At 50.1% G+C, this 13,040-nt stretch overlaps 1 protein-coding gene across 5 annotated transcripts in view; it reads left to right on the forward strand.

Annotated features, from left to right (window-relative positions):
- Window positions 1–440: 440 nt before the first annotated feature.
- Window positions 441–13,040, forward strand: part of KAZN (kazrin, periplakin interacting protein) — a 1,058,126-nt gene continuing 1,045,526 nt past the window's right edge. For 2 of the 5 annotated variants that reach the window (XM_073233240.1, XM_073233242.1), the window contains exon 1: window positions 441–1,002. In XM_073233240.1, the coding sequence (XP_073089341.1) occupies window positions 912–1,002 (91 nt within the window). In that variant the 5' untranslated portion in view covers window positions 441–911. The remainder of the gene's footprint in view (window positions 1,003–13,040) is intronic. The other 3 variants (XR_012129999.1, XM_036999587.2, XM_073233243.1) reach the window with 2 other exon arrangements.

Consider the following 13,040-nt stretch of genomic DNA (forward strand, 5'->3'; position numbering starts at 1 on the left):
CCAGACCATGACCCAAGTGCCAGGTGGGATGTGTGTCATTCTCTCTCTTCTCATCTTGACATTTGGATGTTTTCGCTGGCTTTCTCCTCTCCTGCGTCTGGCACTTCCTGGGCTGTGGGCATGAAGAGGTTACAGCAGCCGGGAGCCTGCTAGGCTGAGTTAGCACTTCCCGCTGCATCCAGAAGATCTCCAAGTAACATCCCTTCTGCATCATGGAAAAGGGGTGGCGGTGCGGGCTGGGGGGCCGGCTGCAGTAGGCTGGATCAGGGGCTCTTTAACCATGTCCCATTCCCCTCCCCAGAGGCCCGCGAGGAGGGGGACGCAGGACGCGGAAGGCATCCGGAGTGAAGGATGAACCAGGGACGCCTCGGCGGGGAGCTGCAGTGCCGCCGCTGCACCTGGCCCCCGGGACGCCGGGGGAGCACCCAGGCCTGCGGGCCGCTCCCGGGAGCCTGGGGCAGCCTCACCCCCGCCCTGCTCCCCGCGAGGCGGCGCAGGGAGCCTGGCAGCCTTTCCTGCAGCTGGCACTGGGTCGCGGCTGGGGCCTGAGCAGCACAGTGGACTCCGTCCTTCCAGGTGCCCCCGGGAAGGCAGAGTGGGGGACCAAGTGCCAGTCACCCCTCCCAGACAAGAGGAAACAACTCCTGTTGGGTAGAACTTTGGTTTCCTTTAGCAAGATCCGCCGAACCATACAGGGTTTCATTTTTCACTTGATGGGTCTTTGAGAAAAACTGCACCGAGCTGGTGGGAGGAGGAAGATAAACTATAAACTTTGGGGGCGGGGACATTTTCTTGGAAGTGACAGGGAGCCTCAGACCTACAGTTTCTGGACCAGCGACATTGCCCTCCGCTTGGACACTGAAGGGTCTGGACGCTGCCCCGGGACCAGCACCAAAGACCCCAGGAAGGCCATGGAGTCCACGCTGGCGACACCGGGCTCTGCCCCCGGCCCAGTCACCTTCTCCCACGTCTTCGGACAGCAGTGCCAACTTATGGAAGCCGGTAGGAAGGGTGTCCTGTGGGGAGTGGGGTGATGTCCACGGTCACCAGTAGTGAAGACCTCCGTGCGTCTGTGTGTCTGTCGGCCCCATCTTTCCCTTGATGTGAATTTGGGATTCGACCTGGCGCACTCACTCGAGAGTTCTTAGGACGTGTCATGAGACTGACTGTATGGCTTGGGCGTGGGGCAGGAGGGCCATCTGTCTCCGCGTTGCTTTCCTCTGTGGCTCCCCTGGGGGGTGAAGGGGGTGCGTCAGGTGGTGGCTCTGGCTGTCTTTTGCGGGCAGGTGCCAGACTCGGACTAGCTGTCCTTCCGCCAGCTTGTGTCTGTCTGCCGCTGACAGTGGTGCGGAGGCCAGGCCTCGGTGGGCACCCTTGGAGTGGCTCAGACGCTGAGGATTGTGTGTGCCCTGAGCAGCCTCTCCCAGCTCTCGGCTCTGCTGTGGGGATTCCTCATCAGCCTTTGCTCATGGCTTTGTCTTCCAAAAGGCTCACGTTTTCTAGTGGAGGGGGCACTTGCTGTGGGCTGCAGCCTTGCTCTGCACCAGCCATCTTGCTAGTTTGCACGTGGGGTCACACGGGAAACCAGGAGTGTGAGTGGCTTGGTGCAGATGGCCACTGTGGTGGGAACGCAGACCGGTGCTTACGATCATGTCGGAGTCACACAGGACTCTGCTGGCCTCATGTCACGGCTGTTTCCCTGCTTTCTCGGAGTTCATTCCTGCTGGGAAAAGGGCCACGTGTTCTCCAGGGCTTTCCTGGGTGTTAAAGTGTTATTGGGCATTTTGGCTGTGAGTTTGGCAGATGGTGAGAAGCGTGCTCGGTTTGGAGCCTGGCGGCCTGAGCTGGTGCTGACGTTTCCATTGGGTGGTTTGCATGACTGGAAAGTGTAGACCCCACCCCTCTCCCTGGGGTATCCATCTTGAGCTGCAGGACAGGAGTACTGGACTTGGTCCACCTAGGTCTTAGACTCTGTGAGCCCAGAGGAGCCCCGTACAGCAGAGAAGACAAACTTGAGCTGGTTTCTAAGGCCCTAAGGCCGGGATGTGTCCTCAGAGGTAGTGGCTTGTGGAGTGGTGAAGGAGGATTCTATAGCTGGACTGTCAGGTGTCCCAGCTTCACCTGTTGCAAGTTGTGTGACCTCAGGCAAATTACTTAGTTTTTCTGTGCCTCAATTTCCTCATCTGTAAAATGGGGATACTAGGTGCTGCTACACACGGCCATTGCAGTGATTAAATAAATTAGCACATGGCAGGACTTAGAATAGTGCCTGGTGCCCAGCCAGCACCATGAATGCCAGGTATTCATTACTATTTCTAGGGGCTGTGGGGGACACTGTGCAAGCATCCCTCCATCAGCCAGTCGTGGCATCTCTGTAGAGTAGTACAGCTACCTCATTTTCTAGAAGACCAAAGCAGTTAACACCCTCCTCTCTGCCACAGTTGGACTCTGGTTTGTGAAGAAGGTTGAGAATTTCCCTAATGACTTAGGTGCCTTTACTTCTGCAGGAGAAGGAGGGCTTAGGGGCTTGCAGGGACCAAGGTTTCACCCATCTTTCTGCTTCTCTGAAGTTGCCACGGGAAGGCAGATTGGATTTCTAAGGTGCCTCGGTGCTTTGTTCTTTAAGCTTTTGGAGGAACCCAGGCCTAAATCAGGCTATGAAATCCCATGTGTCTATTAAAAAAGTCCATGATGGCAAGAGAGCAATGCAACATGGAGCAATAATGATCAGCAGTCTGAAAGGAGCACCTCTCCCTGAAGAAATGTGCAGAGGAAGAGTTGGCCTCTCAGTCAAGTTAGGAGGTGAACGGGACTGAGAGCAGACATGCACACATCTCCAGCCAGCCATTTGTAGCCCTGTTGGCACCACAAATGAGATCTTAAATGGGTGTGAATATGATACATGGCTCCAGGGGCTCACAGCAGTGTTAATCACATGTCCTGAGTCAGAGGTAGCTATCAATCACAGGTGTTCATTGAGCACCTACGATGTGCTTTCTCTGCACAGTGCCAAGAACCACAGAGTCTGAAGGGAAAGTCATGGTCTTTATTCAAGGGGATAATGATGTAGGTAGTGGTATACATAGAACATTGAGGAAAATAGAATTATGCAGTATGTGGCTTTTAATGATTCCATCTTTTGAATCACCCTTCTTAAATGTTTTATATAAATCATCTTATTTAATTTTCAAAAACCCTAACCAATTTATATAGGCAAGGGAAACACACAGAGGTTTATGCACCTGGGAAGTAGGAAAAGGGGAAGGCGAACCCTGGTCAGATGCTCAAGCCGTGCCTTTGATCTCTCAAGCCTGTGGTGCCTGGTGATGACTTGGGTTAACTTTTTGTATCTGTGAGTGTCTCATGTCTTAAGAGAAGTTGATGCCTGAGAGATGGAGCAGTCAAGGATGTGTAGTGGGGTGGACATGGGGGCATAAGGGCATATTGGGTTTAGGAGGGTAGGGATGGGCCCTGGCAGCAATGGTGTAATTGGGCATGGGCGGGGCCAATGAGAGCTCTGACCCAATTGGAGTGAGATTGTGAAGGGCCGGTGGAGCCCTGGAAAGAACGTGGAATTCTTTCTCATCCATTCCCATTTCAGCTGTTTGCTGGTTTTGGGAACTTGATAAACCCACAAACCTTAGAGCAGAGGTTGTCCCACTATGGCCCTCAAACCAAATGTGGCCCACTGCTTGCTCTTGTAAATAAAGTTTTATTGGTACACAGCCACACCATTCACATACATTTTATCTGTGGCTTCTTTTGTGCTACAACAGTAGAGTTGAATGGCTGTGACCAAGGCAATGTGGCCTGCAAAGCTGGAAATATATCTTGTCTTGAACTTTGCAGAAAAAAGCATGCTGATTCCTGCCCTGGACCAACATATGTAGCACAGATGGGGGTAGACAGAATTCATGAGGGGCGGTGAGAAAGGGCTCAAGCCTGAGAGTTTGGCTGTGTCTGATTCTTCCTTGGCTGGCACCTTTTATGTAGAATGGTGCCTTGGTTTTATCATGGCTCTCCGACCCCCAACACACACACATACACACACAGTGGGGGTTGCTTCAGGTAGGAGGCATTTGGAGTAGATCTGAATGCTCCAATAAGAATGGACTTCCCACTGAGTGCCCGGATCTATAGCACCTGAGCTGGGCAAGATCACATCTACTGCCGTCTCGTGGCCACCCTGCAGGTGGAGGGCGCCTGTTCCATTTAACAAGTAAAGTTTAGCTGTTGGTGGGGTTGGGACTTAAACCTCAGTCAGCCCAATCCCACAGCCGGTACTCAGAATGGCAATTCTGCAGCTTCTGTGGAGGGTTTGGAGATCTCTGCAGAGATGGGCAGAACAGACTCAGGCTGGTGGACTGCTGGGCTCAGTGTTGCTGAGTATCTCTTCTTGTCTGTTTCTTCCTTGACCCCAGAATGATTCACGGGGATGTCCCTCTGACCTGGCATGTGGCCATGTCTCTGCTGAGGGTTCTTGATTTACCCCTTGGCCTGACTGTTGGGTAGGGGACCTCATCTTGCAGGCCATGGCCCCTGGGTACTGTATCTCTTACCCCAGGTTCTGACTCGACAAACTGCCCCTTGTGTCATTCTAGGCAGTTTCCAACCCATCTCATTTGGGAGAGAAGCATTTATTTCCACAGGGTTACTTTGCTGTGAATGTTTGGCTGATATGGCATGAATCTAGGCCCAGCTCAAGGTGGAGGGTGGGAGAGAGGAGAGGACAGGAAGGTGACAAGCCCTTAGCACATGGACTGCTGTTTTGTACACTTCTAGGGGCAGCTCGGAAACCATGCACAGGTTCCTCACTTCCACTGTCAGCTGTGGGTCAGTCCGTAGCTCCATGCGTGTTTGCTGAATGAGTGGGAACTGTAGCAACAAATTGCTGAAGATGCTGTCCACCCTCAGCTTCAAGGGGGAGTGACCTAGGTCTTCTGTGTTTCCACAATAGTATTCATAACGTGTTGTGTTGTGCTGTGATTCCTGAGGTCGGGAACTATCATCTTGGTCATCTGTGAGTCCTGCAAACTGTGTATGGGGTTGGTGACATTGCAGTTTTCATCTGTAAGTAGGACATTGACGCATCTGTTTTATACCACGTCATTTGTCCTTTTGCAGGCTGTCATCCTCATGAGAAGCTGTCAACACAATAAAACAGTGTTAGTGGAATCTGGCAAAGCAGAATTGTGGTCACGCTCATTCTCTTTCTCAAGACTAATTCTTCGTAGCTCTCAAGTCAGCATGTGGAATCAAGGGCAGTGGGAAAACAATTTATCCCAATAGTCCTTTGGGTGGATCAAATGGAATCCTCTTAACTCCAGGCGCTCAAAGCGAAAGAGGTCTACCTGTGGGCATAATGGCCTAAGTGGTGGGTGCTGGCAGGGTTCCCTCAGCAACCTGGAGATCTCCTTAGGAGGCAGGTGTCGTCAGTAACACACCTGGACCATACGTTGACCTCAGGAAGTTCCCACTGATGGTGCCTGTTTGAGGGAAAGGCAATAGGGAGACATTGGGTGCTTACAGTGTTGGAATGTGTGCATTTGGCTGGTGAGCAGCCCAGGCTTCCTGCAGGTCCTTATAGCAGAAGCAGCAGCCAGCCAGTCTCTCACTGACTCACTTCAAATCCCAGTTACTATGTTCGCTGGCTGTGTGACCTTGGGCAAGTACTTTAATGTGTGAATTTTGGGAGGACAAAGGCATTCAGGTCACAGCACCACCACCATGACTACTTCTTATTAGCATATCTGCTCTATTCCTGCCGAGTCAGGCAAAGGTGAGTAACAACAGGAATTAAATGTTCCTTGTGGTCACGTCTTTCTGACCACTAAGAAGTCGCTACTTCTTTCCCTTGGCTAGTTGCTGTGGTTTTAAAAAATCCCAAACTCAACATTTGTTCTTTCCTTGGACCCAGCTTACCCGGGACAGGCCTAGTTCATGTCATTCCCAGTCCCATCTATCTTTCTAAGGCTGTAAGGAATAAACTAGATGAGTCAGACATAGTCTGGGCTTTTCCTGGAAAGGTAACCGTGCTGTCCTCAGTCTTTTACACCAGCTGTCCTCTCTGCTGCCTGTATTTGCCTTTTGTTTTAATCTACAGGGTCTAGTGTCAGTGTCACTTGGAGGGAGAGCCAGCCTTGGACACCGAAGGGAGGAGCAGTCTAGTGGGCCCCTGTCTGAGGACGAAGGCAAAGCCAGGGCAGGCTCTGCGCGCATGTCAGGACTTCTCAAGCTTGGAATCTTTGATCTTTTTGCAGTCGTTTTTGGTTCCCCATAGTGAGGACAAGAAAGGACATTTGAATAGAGGACTGGTTTGGGGACAGGAGTAGAGGGAGATGGGAGGGAGCTGGAGGGGTGATGTGGCACAGGAAGAGAACCATTTGTGGGAGAGACTTAAAGGGGTTGCGAGCTGGTCTGAGGCAGAAGTGCTCCTGGTAACTTGAAAAGGCCATGGTCTTGGCCTTGATTCCTAGGTGAGAAGTGACTTTAAAATGAATTTACATGGTGGGTCCCTCTGAATCTCTGGGGTGACTGCAGCTCTGCTCAAGAGCACCAGGGGTGGAAGGACTCCAGGAAGTGGTCAGAAGAAACATGTGGGCCACCCCTCAGGGTTGTGGGAGACCCAAAAGTCTACCAGGGAAAACAGGAAAGTCTGTTTCAGGCAAGGCAAAGTCTCCCACCTAATCAGAGCTCCAGATGAAGCAGTTGTCCCAAGGACAGATGGACCGGGTGTTGCAACTAGAAACTGGTTTAGCCAGGGTTGTGGAGGATGGGGAGCCAGGAGGCAAAGCTGGGGTGTACTCTATGCCTGGAAGCCAGCCTGCACCTCTGTAAGCACAGAGGAAACCTACAGCGCTGAGACAGGTGAAAAACGCAGCGGTGTCTTAGGGAGAGAGCCTTCACAGCTCCTCCCCACCCCCAGCAGGCAGTGCCCCCACTGCGGGTCAGGAAGGGAGAGTTGCATTCTAGAGACCAGGCCAGCGACAGCTGAGATGACCGTAAGAGGTTGGGACCAGCCTGCAGTGCAGGCCAGGACTGGCCACAGGAGGAGTGCCATAGAAGGACCTCCAAAATTTTTAGTTTTATTTTGGCCTGTGTTATTGAATGAGATTGGCTGGGTATAAAATTCTAGGTCAGCTTATATTTCTCTTGGCATTTTGGGTATGCTACTCCTTTGTATTCTGGTGTCTTATGCTGTCATCAGCCTCTCTTGATCTGGAAGTCATTTCTCTGTAGATGATCTGCTTTTTCAATGCCTTGGCTTTTAAAATCTTTGTCCTGAAAGCTGTGTAGTTGCGCTACAATGTATCTGGGAGTGGATCTAATTTTATTTTTCCTACTTGGGGCTTGAGCTTCTCAGATCTGAGGATTGGTATCTCAGTTCCAGAAAATGTTAAGCCACTTACTTGTCAGAACACTCCCATCTTTTCTATTCCTCCCCTTTAGCGATTCCTTTGTGACCTGCATTGGGCTTCTCAATATGACCTCTGTTTCCTATTTTCCATCGTTGTCTTTCTGCTACATTCTGGATAATGACTGACAAACTATCTTCTGGTTCATTAATTTTCTTTCTAGCTATTTCTAATCTTCAGCCTAACTCAGGCAGTCAGTTTTTTAATGTGTTTTTTTTTTTAAACCTTCAGGAGTTCTATTTGAGTAGTTTTCAAATCTTCCAGCTGATCTTTTTTTTCAAAATTTATCTCCATTGCTCTTGATTTTATGTTTATCATTCTGAATCACATTTATAAATAAAGGAATTGATAATCCATTTCTGGCATTCTTGGATACAATGCTGTTTTTCTGTCGACTCATGTTGCAGATAGCTTATTACCTCAAGCACTTTGTAAGTTTGGATTTGATTCTCATGTTTGGGGTCTTATCTGGGAGATATCATGACCTCAGGCAACATGAATTTCTGGGCTGGGGAGTTGGCTAAACCCCAGGTATTGTAAATTGAACCCAAACCTTTGAGGACAGACTTGGTAAGAAGCTATTAAGAAAGATCAGCCTCTCTCCCCTCTCAGGCGACGACTGGGAAACTTTGCTTGTGTGCATGACTTTTTCCAAAGTCCCCTGCTTTCCTGACAGTGAAGTCCTCTGAGGCAGCTGGCTTGTGAGTTGCACGTGTGACGTGCTGCAGTTCGGACTCTAACTCCACTGTCCCAGCATAACCTACGGGCTTGTTAGCTGCCCCGTGTGCCGTGGAAACTTGTAATAACATTTTACAGGGTCACAAATGCCTCTGAGCAGCCCAAGTGTTGGTGTGGCTGGTTTTCAATGTTGGTCCTTCTTTTCTGGTATGTTTCGTGGCTGTATTAGTTTCCTGTGGCTGCCGTAACAACCACAATCTTGGTAGCCTAATATGGCACAGATTTATTCTCTTACTGTTCGGGAGGCCAGAAGTCTGGAATCAGTGTCGTGGAACTGAAATCCAGGTGTCCCAGGGTTGCACTTGCCCAGACTCTAGGGGAGACTGCTCCTTGCCTCTTCCTGCTTCCTGCAGCCTCTCACGCTCCTTGACGGTGGCTGCTTCTCTCCAATATCTGCTGCCATGGCCACGATTTTCCTTCTCTTCCCTGTGTGTGTCGTTTCTCTCGTATGAGGACACTCGTGATGGTATTTAGGGCCCACCTGGATTGTCTGGAATAGTCTCTTACCTCAAGAATCCTTAACTTCATCACATCTGCAGAGACCTTTTCCCCAAATAATGAAGCATTTGTACATTCTAGAGGCCTTTTTGGGTGGGAGGTATTTTTCAGCCTACCACAGTCAATGTCCTTAGCTTCGAGAGCTCAGCTTTGTATTTATAAGGATGCCCAATATATTTCCAAATGCTTTGGGGCATGTTTTTCCAGTCCACCTTATTCCCTGGAAAAGAAATACACCAAAGAATCTCAGGGCTGGGGAGAGAAATGCATAACCCACTGAAGCTGTCTGCTTCTCAGAGGGCTGGAGGTTGAAGATGTTAAGGCAGAGGTGCTGACTTGTGCCAGGGAGTGACAGTTCTCACACTGCGTGGGGCAGAAGGTGGGGCTTAGCTCATGCTAACAGGACACTGCTGTCTGCAAAGGTTGGACTGGCCCAAGGTCCCTGGCCCACCCCTTCCCAGTCTTGGGTTTGCTGTGGCCACTCCTGACTTTGCCCTCTTGGCTTTCACGTGTGGGCAACTGCTCCTGGTTCCTACTCCCATCTTGAACCTTAGCGTCTTCCATTCTGATCGCCAGTAGCAAACCTTGAGTCTGTTCTTCATTATCCCCTTTGCTTCAGGGACTGGACCAGACTCACCCTGGAGCATGTCAGGAACTCTCTCTGTGCCAATTGGGTGTCTTCCAAAGTAGAGCAGGCGCAGGCCCAGAGCTGGTCATTATTGCAGGGTAAGCCTGCTCGGCAGCTGTAGGTCTATAGGTACCCCAAGCTCTGGAGAGAGCTGAACGCATTCCTGAAAATTATCTCCTTGTGCAAATCTGCATTCTGAGGGACTGCTGGGCAAAAGTGGCCAGGAAACTAGGTTGTGTTGCTTGTGACTCTTTGGAAATGAAGCCTCAGCAGCTCGTGTGAAGGCCACAGCACAGGGAAACCCCCGGGCCTTGAGGTGATGCACAGAGTACTTACTCGTGGCTTCTGGGCTCCATTAACTCAGATGGAAATATCTCACTTCTCTTAGAGTCTTACCCCTGTCCTCAGTTAGTGGCCAAAACCTTGATGGAAAATGTTTGAATTCCCCTGCTGAAGGGTGATCTCCACTGTGAAATGAATGGAATTTTCTAGAACCACAGGGCAGCCCTTCTAAGCCCAGAGTTCCACCAAAGGTTTGAATATGCTGAGTGTCTCATCAGCAGTATTAGGGGTCAGTTGGCTATGGCTTCCCACCCTGAGGTTGGGTGACCTCAAGGAAGCCACCCAGGGGCTATGCCAGGTTTGGCAGATGGAGTTTACGATCTAAATTCAGTGTTAATGGAGTAGGGACTGGCAGAGAAGATCTCTGCCAAGGGCTCTGGTCCCAGACATGGCAGAAGGAGTGGCAGGACAGGGCAAGCCTTCAGAAGGGCCTGTATTACAGTGCATGTGTGCATGGCAGGGGGGAAGTCCTGGAATGACCTTCAGTGGCATTACCTGTGTCCCTTACCCTCAGGTCCAAGCTGTTCTGGGAGGAGATGCTAAAGGTCATCAGTCCCTGGAGCCGTGATGTCATCGCCTGTGTAGCAGCCCTTCCGCAGACAAGCCAACCTTTTGCTGTTCTCACCTAGTTTCAGATTGTTTTCTGAAAACCAGGAGGCCACATTACCTTGGCAACCTTCAAACAGGATTCTGGTGAAAGCTCAGTCTCCCTCTGAGAAGTTTCTGAATGGGGCTGGGAGTAACTTCTCCAACTGTCACCCTTTCTGACTTAGATGGTCATTCTTGTGCCCAAGCCAGGTGAGGTGATAGATTGTACAATTCACAGAGAACACGAGAATATGCTATCCTAAACTAGAGTTGATTCTCAAGGAGAATCACTGGGGTCTACGGAAGCAACAGCTAGACACAAATGTGTGATACGGATGGAAAGTAACAGACGTAGAAACAGCAGCAGACCAGAAAAAGAGCCTTTGTTCTTGGTTGGCCTGCAGAAATGGAATCATTTAGGTGAAAGAAAGCTGCAGCCACATTTTAGCAGCCGGTCAGTTTCTCTTCTGAAACAGAATTAATTCCTAGACTTTATTTTATATGAAAACAGTTTATTTTTGGGTCCATTTGGGAGGCTGTAACTTGGTTAATTCAGAAGGCTGGCCTGCCAGTGAAATAAAGCCCCGTCAATATATTGTCTTGAGGCCTAGGAGGACCCTCTTGCCCACTTTGGCATGAAGGACCAGCCACTTGCCTTTGAGGGCAGCAAGAAAGGTCATGAGAAAGTTGGAGGGTCTCAAAGGAGCACATGCTTTTTTGCACAAGACTTATTGCTCTAGGCCCAAGGTTAGCTCTCTGGCCCATGATTCTTGGGTTAGGAAGGCTCCAGCGGCAGCAGCTCATTACCCCGAATACTAAGGGTTCATTAAAAATCCACCCTGTCAAGTGGTACCATCCTGGATGTCCTCCATTTAAACAAAAGTTCCTTTGTGGCCACTGGCCCTTGGGAATAGAACCTTGGGGCCGTGTTGAAGCCAGAAGGCAGCCGTCAGAGGCTTCACAGCTTTTCTTGGTTGGTCACTGATAAATGAGACCAGCAATAAATAAGAAGAACCCTTTCCTGTTATCTTTTCCCTGGTGGCCTAAAGAATTGTGAAGCCCGTGCTTCACTTTTAAGGGTCATAAACTTCTCAAGCGATAAAACGTGCCCGACCTAGGATGCTGAGTCACAGAAATTGTTGTGTTTGTAGAAATCTGTGGTTATGGGGCTTACACTCACCCCAAATAGCGTAATGATGGAGCTGCTGAGGACTTCCGTGAGCTGGAGAACAGAAAATAAACATGTGTTTTTAAAGACCAATGAGAGAAAGGACACGCCCACTGCTCCGGCTGCCTCTGCAAAGGGGGTGGAGCTTGCAGATTTGCCCTTCTCCTGCTTTTGATGACCTGCAGACAGGTGACATCTACCGAGTCAGCCCAGGAGATAGGTGCTCTCTGGTCCTGTGGGATCGCTCCACAAAGGAAAAGAAGGGCCCTTAGGTGAAGTTTAGGTGTAAACAGTTCTCAGGCAAACACATGGAGGCTGAGAATCTCACTGTCCCACATTGAGTTGCAGGATCGGTTGATGTACCACTTAATTGCACTGGCTTTTCAGCAACACAGAAATGAAAGATGTGTGTGCCAGGTAGACCGTAGTCTGGACAACACACGTGTGGTTTCAGTCAGTGCCTCTGGGTCTCTCTCCCTCCTCTGAGGCCTGACAGTAAAAACATCTGTAACCCTGCAAAAGGCTGTGTGCTTTGTCTCCGGCAGGAGGGTAAGGAGAGGGAGGCATAGATCCCTCTCTCTGCGGGTGGTGAGGGCGAGAGATGAGTCTAGCTTTGGAGGATGGGGAGGTTGTAAGTGAGGGAGAATCTGCCCCATTTGTTCTCATTTTACCCCCCTAAGGTTCTTCTTGTACCCTGCTTTACTGCTCTCCTGTTCTGACGCCCACGTTTCCTTCAGAGAATCACAAATCAATATTCAGGCTTTCAGCTTATTCAGGGTAAAAAGTCTTTCTTGGCTTCTTATGATTAAAGCCTGGTTTGAAAATGTAGTGGGGCTAATAAAGCATTTATGGAGGGCGGGGAATAATTCTGTCAGCCTCTTTGAAAGATTCAGTCTGAGCTGAAACTTGTGAGAAGAATTAGGGATGGAGACTGTAGGGAGGGAAATACCAAAGGGAGACCAGAGGCCCCTGTTTTCCAGGCTGGCTTTAGGAAAGTCACTGCAATGGCCAAGGTGCACAGAACCGTCACTTAAACACGGGCGGTGGTTGTCAGCCTCTCCCCTGTGACTTGGGAATGCTGACTAGGAAAGGCCCTTAATACTGCCCCCAAAGTGGAATTTTGGACTGGCTGCTTGAAATGGGCACGGAGTCCACCCAGAGCCTGGGGGCTCTTCCATAGTGAGAAGTGATCTGCTGAGGAAGAGACGATACCCGTATTCAAGGGCCCAGTGCTGGAGTTCTGGTTTCCGATGTCAAAGGAGAGTGAACCTTCTCTCAAGGGCCATCATGTCACCGTTGCTACCATTTTGGAAATCTCATTTTAAAGTCCACGCCATGTCACCTACCACCTGGAGGCCCAGGCAGACACATTTTGAGGAGAAAGCTAAGTCCTTAAATCAAAAATTGTGTAAGCGTGACAAAAGGGGAAGGAGAGACTGATGAAGATGGCTGTCTGGAGGAAGTCAACACTGAGTTTGGACCCCCAGAGGTCCCTTCTGGGTGGTTCCACAAGAGCGTAGAAGTTAAAGGCCGGGGTTTGGTGTGAGCTCGTGTCCGAGCTGTGCTCTGCTGTTGACGGATTGCATGACCTTGGGCAAGTCATCTCCCCCCGTTGTTACCATGTTAACTCTGTTGGAACCACAGGTCTTTGTGTAAAATGGTG

This window comes from Manis javanica, chromosome 4 (assembly GCF_040802235.1).
Source record: "Manis javanica isolate MJ-LG chromosome 4, MJ_LKY, whole genome shotgun sequence".
NCBI classification, from domain to species: Eukaryota; Metazoa; Chordata; class Mammalia; order Pholidota; family Manidae; genus Manis; species Manis javanica.